Consider the following 7,537-nt stretch of genomic DNA (forward strand, 5'->3'; position numbering starts at 1 on the left):
GCTCTTCCAGTCTCGTGCTTATCAAGAATACTCCGATCCGGAACAAACGAACCGTATCGACGAAGTTGTTCATCCGTTGAGACCTGAACCCGTTTAATTTCAGTAGGATAAATTTTCCCGTCCAAAATGGAATTTAGGTAGATTATATGTCGACGTTAAGTGCACGTCGTTATCGATAATATATCGCGAAAGGCTGGTGGAATGTTTTTTTCTCTTATTCAAATTGACTATTAATCTCAACTACTAGTAAAGAGCACAGAAAGCACGAGAAAGTACGATTTATACCGACCAACGTGTCGCGAGGAGAGTCACTAAGTCAATATGTCCTACACATTGACTTAGTGAGTTTTTCCAACGAGTCGATATATCGCCTTCAGCACGTTTTCTTGCGATAGACCGGAGGCCCCTGGGAAACGCGGGAGCATAGCTATCCAATTCGATAAAATGGCTTTTCCGGGTTTCGCTAGGGTATTCCGAGTTATCAAACGTCGATCAACCTGACGCGATACTGCGCCTGGATCGGCCAGCGACCTGTCAACCTGACGGGATGACCGCGAAGGCCAAAAAAAAAAGAGAGAAACCTTTTATGTGTAACACGCGCGACAGGGAAGGGTCGAAGCGCCGACGAGGGGAGACAGACAATGCAAAGCGCGTCCCTTCTCGGATGGGGGGTTAAGCGAGCCACAATGCGACCGTAACTTAACTCTCGAATTTCACTGCTTTTTTCCCTTCCACTCAATTTACTCCCATTGATACGCCTGAATCGCGCAACAGACGTCGCGCCCGGGTCTCTCAGATGTTTTATTAACAAAACAATGAGCGTCTCTCTATCCACCCGTGGGATATTGAATTGTCGCGTGATATACACTTTCTGCTATTCTAACGTAAAATCATTGCACGCTACATAAATCACATCTTGCATTAAATGAAATGAATGGGAAGAAACACGCGCGCAGTTTGATCGAGATAGCTTGAAGATAGAATGTAGTATGTTCAACAATGTCTGAAGTACGATTTGCACGTATTTATACCACGCTAGCAATACAAAAATTATGAAGCACATGGAAAAAAAATGAAAGAAACATCTATCAATCTTTCTCAATTCTCGTTATTATTATTGCAGACCTTGGTATCCGATCCGGATGTGAATGTAAGTTATATACGTCTACTGTCCACTACGGGTACAACGGTTTCCGGAATCCGTTTTATACCATTTTATGAGTTCCTCGGTCGTAATATTCCGTCGCCAAACTGTCGGCTTGTCATTCGGAAACGATAAAATCTGTTTCATAGAGAACGAGGACACACCAAGATATCGCCATCCTCCGGTTGTTAACCGTGTTACACCGACTCGTAATAATTTCGCACAATTATGTTACGCATAGTTCGTGTCTCGACATATTTAGTCACATAAATTTAAATTTGCTTCAGTACACCGCACGCCTGCGGTGAAACAATACGTCCGCTATATGTGGGATTATTAATAATATATTAATAATATATGCCCGAGATAAATGAGCGCCGTAACAATTAAACAAAATAATCGTTTTCACTGTGAAAACAAACGCGTATTATGTCTTTATTGCGTTATTACTGTTGCGCTGCATGTTGTTAAAAGCTTGCAAAATTGTGCCTGCAATTACCACCGACGAAGCTGGATATTTTAATTAATTGGGTCACTAACAAAAAGCGTTTGGGTGAATATTGCTTTCGTGCTAACTCCATCACACACTACGTAACTCAACCGAAACACGCATTATTTCAAAAAGCATAAAAAAGAGAATAATCCATGCTAAAAAGCTACAACAAAATACTTCTGTAGATAATATCACAATAATTTTAATTTTTTTATAAGATTGAGATAAAAAATAAATTACAAAATATTTTTTTAATTATATTCTTTTATCCATTATACGTCATGAGAAGAATATAATTTGCATTTACATTTTAAGTATATACAGAATGATTCGTAAAGATTATATGTTTTTTAAAATTTTGTAAACTTCTGTTCCCGACTAAAAAGGAAGAATAAATATCACTATAAACATTAGGAAATGCAAACGCTTTTGTTATCAAAATATAATTTGTGTTAATAATATTGTGTTGATAATATTGTGTTAATAATATTGTGTTAATAATAATATGTTATCGAAATAGCACAAATAGATTCGAAACAATCACTCTAATTATGTGTACGTCATGTTTAGATATATGTGGAAAATTATAGAATACACTAAACATCTCTTGCAAACAAAAAATATCTATCAAAAATTTTTAAATAAATTATCATTGTTTGATATTACTGTATTCATGTCCATCATTTCATCAACGAAATATTTATGACTTAATGTTCATCAACATTTGTCCTTCCTTTCTATCCAAGAACACGCTCACAAATTTTAAAACATACTTATGACTCTGTCTGTAGGATATTTAAACGATTATTCGATTTCATATCGATAAATAATCCGTCATTTCCACACAATCCGATCGAAGAATCTATAAGTTCCACGCACGGAACCGCAATACAAAGAAGAAAAGTGGAAGTAGATAGGATAAAGACTGCCGGGCTATCGCGCCGGACGCAGACACTAAATGCTTTAACGAGCAACGAGCAACGGTCTCTATAAAATTCCTCTGTGATGATTATCCTAACAGAGGGATGGATTCCGACAGAAAGAAGGCACACGTGAGTGAAGGAAGGGGAGAAAAAGAGCTGGCACATTCGCGCGTAGAGAGGGCAACGGGTGGGTCGACTGAAAGAGGAGGCGACGAGACGGCGAAAAAAAAAGGGGTATGGGAGAAGAAGAGGATACGACGGAAAGCGACAGATCTCTCCCTCCAGCTGGAGCATGTACATGCGTGTATCCGATAAAGACACGACAGAAAAGCACCGCGGAGTACGCCCATTACCGCACTCTCTTCTATCTCACTCTCTCTCTCTCTCTCTCTTTTCCTCCCTGGTCGCTTTAGTGCTGATAATAATGCACTTCGTGCAGCGGCGCGCTGACGGCGACGCCGTCGGGGTTAGACCGGCTGATTTGCGCCACTGTGTTGCCGCTGTGCGTTCCCGTCGTCGTATGCATCGATTCCGGGTATATACGGCGTTGTATACGGTAACGAGCGCGGCGTTTCCCATAATGAGTGGCACGATCGAGCTTGTGTTTGATACAACTCGCCTAATGAAGTAAGACTGCGCGCGTTAGGATTTACCAAAGAGGACTACCGTGAACACAATTCGCAGTTAATTATCGTTAATAAACGAGCGTTAACGAGAGAAAATGTAGAAAACCTATATACACAAGAAAAACTAATTAATTATTCCTCGATGGAGAATGCAATGCTCGCCTCATCCGTTCCTTTGTCGAAAAGCATTTATTGGTAAATACATATTTACGTGGCCGTTCTCGAAGAACACATATTCCAAGATATCAGGAAAGAGATACATGATGAATGGCTAGGTTTGTTACAGATGTTACTCGTTCATCCTTCCTCGAGATGATTTTTCCCTCTTCTTTTTCCCCCGTACAAAGGAACAATCATGGGCTGCGAGTTATTCGCCCTGTTATCGAGAATAATGCATCTTGTAACATTACACGCAGATTTCAGTCAGCCGCGCTTTGCGCTGTTGCTGCCATTGCACGGCATCGTATTGATTCCGATACAAACACTGTATGGGGTATATATGCGCGCGGTAATGCCGTTGTTACGCTAACAGACAGGCCGGACGGCATTTTGTCCATCATATATTACCATGAGAAACCGACGCGTGATGAGCCGATTAGCGATTGTCCCCATTAGGGAGGTCAGCATCTACTGAGCGATAGATCGATATGCTTGAATCCACGAACCTATCTCTAATCCGTTCTCGACGATACGATATGTATTCCATTGGCCGTGTCACATAAATTTTGTATCGCACAAATGGCACCGATAAAATTTAGATACAAATTAATTTCAGAGTAGTTCAATTACGCGCCCAAATTTAATTATGTATTACGTGACATTATTGTGGACACGTAATTATTGTGTACGTTAATGCCAAAGCGTTGAAGGGCTTAAATAAAAACTAGATACCTACATAATGTTCAATCTAACTTTTTTAATTTTAATAAGCGAAATTTTGTGCTCGTCTAAAAAGTTTCTGATAGATTACTGCGTTATCGTTTTTAGCGAAGGAAAATTTATGGCGCTCGCGAAGTTGCGAAGTAAATTTTTCGAAGAAGATAGGTCAAGCTAAGGAATCGTAAGATATTTACAACTTCCTGAAGAATATTTTATAAAGATAAAATTAACCCACGCATCTTCCTGTATTGAAAATTGCTATTTACGGTAACACGATAAATTCGCAATGTATTCCGTTCGTTTCTCGCGACAGAATCGCATTTGTCGGAATTACCGGATTATCCCGCGATTGTAGTTTGCGCCGCAATTCAAATTAATTAATTATACTTATCATCCACTCGGAAGGATATCTAATCTAGCGCGCACAAAAGAGGACTGAGTGCTTCTGGTAAAATTGTTTTAAGACGTTTCGTAGGACAAACGAGCCGAACGGCTTCGGAAGCTACGAACATTTCGAGAACGGCAGGCCCGAATCAATCGCGTTTCCGCACGAAGAAAGAGTACGATTCTCGAGAACGAAGTAGAAGAGGTAGAAGAGAAAGGACGGGAGTCGCGCGGCGAGAGTGGCTATCTACGCCATTAAGTCCGCACCACAAAACTGCAAGAACGGAACTCCACTGCCATCAGGGGGGGGGGGGTCTTTGTGTTATTCAGGGTACAGATTCACGTACGTTCTTAAATGCCCTTTTCCGCTCTTTTTTTTTTTTCCGTTTCCTCGGAGCGGCCCTTTAAAAGCCAGAAAGGGGAACGCGAAGAAAACACGACGACTCGCTCGCCGCGTGACGATGTCACGCGCCTTTCTTCTCGCGCGCGTACGCGTGACGCCGCCCCTTTCGTGCGTGCGCGAGACAGAGATTTTCTATTATCGATAAACACGATATCGCGATAACGTGTCCCGCCCGTCGCCCGATACTCCGTAATGAATTCCGAAACTTTTCCCTCGCGCGTGCGAATTTCCATTTACAGTTACACCGAGCTCGGGGTTCTCTCTGCGCGTACAAAGAACGTATTACGCCGCGAAGCGAGTCATTCTTTCCGTTTCCACAGTTTTACTGCTAGTCTTTCGCTGAAAAAAAAATAGAAAAAAAGACACGCGACGAAATTCTGCTTGGTCACCTCTCACGCGTCCGACAAACATTCCCCAGGTGTAATTCGCGACGGAATCAAGGGAAAAAAACAGGGGAGAAATAACTGGGTATTGCCGCGTGGCACACTGTCAGCAAAGCGTCGCGACGTGAAACACGGCTGACCAGTACTTTCGGAATCTCGTGCGTGGCATGCAACGACGGAAGTCGTTGAACACGACGGACACGAAACCACACTACCACTCACCGACCCTCGATGCCGGCGCTGCTCGGTTTTATGCACAGTACGTGTGCGTGCTTCCTGTACAAGCCGAGGAATGCGAACCCCTCCCTCGCGCGACGCGGGGATGGAGACCGACCCCCGGGCTCTCTACCGCTCTACGCGAAGGGTTGATGAATTTCGTCCGGACAGCGTCGGATTTACGCGGACGGAAAGCAATGCGGAGGGCAGAGGGAAAAAGAGACAGGGAAGCTAGGTAGGTAATTGGAGCACGGTGGAGGAGGAGAAAGTCGAGTCACTACGCGGAACGATACCCGTAATATTCTGTGGAGGGACGAGATAACAGGCTGCGCTCTACGTGAGCTTGGAAGAAATATTTTCCTTTCTTGTATATACCGTTAAGTAAAGCTTCGTATAGCGCCGGCACTTGCGCAACACGACGGTTATTTCGCGATGCGCTGGTATCGTTCCTCTTCCCGGTGTAGCGCCTGATTTGTTCACATTGCAAAATTGTTGTCGCTCTGTAAGTGTATATCGCTCATTTCCTGCAATAATGACGTAATTTACAAAATGTCATTTTTAGTTGCTTACAGAAAAAGAATGGAAATATAAAAAAAAGCATTGTTCCTTTACTTCAAAAATGATGCAACTACACTGAAAAAAAAGATTGGCTGCTGCAGTAAATTAGATGGTTAAATATGGCATAGCATTTTTAATTGGTTGCAGCAGTCAATTTTTGGTTGTGTTAGCCTATCGAAATCCTATACTAACATTGCGGATAGGCTAACGCAATCAAAAATTAGCTGCAGCCAATTAAAAATGCTATGCCATATTTTACCATCTAATTTGCTGCAGCAGTCAATCTTTTTTTTCTGTGTAAAAATGATTTTCGAGTTATTACTATATTGAGTACTATGAACGAGTTAGATATAAACATTATCCAATCAATCATCAAAAGTGAACTAATTAACTTCGAATGGTCACAACTCAAAAAGGGTGGTCCCAAAAAAAAAAATCGTCACGACTCAAAAAGACCGGTTTTTTTAAAGATTGTAAAACGAAAATGACAAAAATATTTGATTATGTTGAGAATGTATTCTTTTTGCCGCGATATTATTTCATTAGTCAATAACTTTTTATCAAATTGAAAAATAGTTTTTTCTCTCTTTCCCCTGAGAAACTTAATTATTTGTGTTATATTTAAAAAAAACATACTTTTATTCTTCTACAATCATTTATTAGTTATTACATGAAAACTGCATTTCAAAATAATATATAATTTTTATGACTCAAAACATTAAAATTCACTCAAAAACACTCATTATATTTAGAAAACTTCCTTTTTTAAATTGTGTCGTTGTTGTAGCAAATAAGCGATAAAAAGTCATACTCGTAAAATCCGCGACTTTCGGCATTCCTATTATATAATCGTTTTAGCCATTTAAAGATTGAAAAGCGTAAACGTGTACATGTCGAGGAAGAAACTAAAGGCAGGAATAAGTAATGATGAAATCCATAAAGTTCGATGCTTCTTTCTCAGGTGCTCTCGCCCAGCTGACGTTTATCAAATTGATCTCGCCGGTCACACACACCGGTCGCGACAGTTCCGGCAAGTCAGTCCCCGGAGAGTTACCTGGTCACACCTGAGGAGTCCCGCCGTCAACCCTTGGCAGCGTTTCACAATGACGGCGGCGTTTCAACGTAGCCGTCGAAGCAAAGTTGGGCGGACACGGGAGCACCGAAAGTGTGAAACTTCCTCGGAACTTTGACGTAGCCCCGACGTCAAATAAAACCCATATACATACTACATGCAACGCTTATCGACACTGTCCGTTACACAGACACGATCCGACAGGATTCAACATGATCGAACACAAATCGGAAACTTCCGCACGAAGTATCTGAACGCATAATATCTAATCCAAGTACTTACTAATAGATAGCGTGTAAACTGATTATTTTAGCTCAATGCACAGATTTTACTTTATTTTTTTATTAAATTATAATTTATATTATGTCTCTTCTTACGTTTAATCCTTCAGACCTGACGATTGGACCCATCAATTATATTCATATTATTTGAATTATTGTTATTAAAATAAACTTT

At 41.0% G+C, this 7,537-nt stretch overlaps 1 protein-coding gene across 1 annotated transcript in view; it reads left to right on the forward strand.

The window, feature by feature from the left end:
* Positions 1-7,209, forward strand: part of LOC108730143 (uncharacterized) — a 15,567-nt gene extending 8,358 nt beyond the window's left edge. The window contains exon 3 of the mRNA XM_018459646.1: positions 6,971-7,209. Coding sequence (XP_018315148.1) covers positions 6,971-7,199 — 229 coding nt within the window. The 3' untranslated portion in view covers positions 7,200-7,209. The remainder of the gene's footprint in view (positions 1-6,970) is intronic.
* The last annotated feature ends 328 nt before the right edge of the window (positions 7,210-7,537 follow it).

The sequence above is a fragment of the Mycetomoellerius zeteki genome, unplaced genomic scaffold (assembly GCF_001594055.1).
Source record: "Mycetomoellerius zeteki isolate Tzet28-1 unplaced genomic scaffold, Tzet1.0 scaffold85, whole genome shotgun sequence".
NCBI lineage: Eukaryota > Metazoa > Arthropoda > Insecta > Hymenoptera > Formicidae > Mycetomoellerius > Mycetomoellerius zeteki.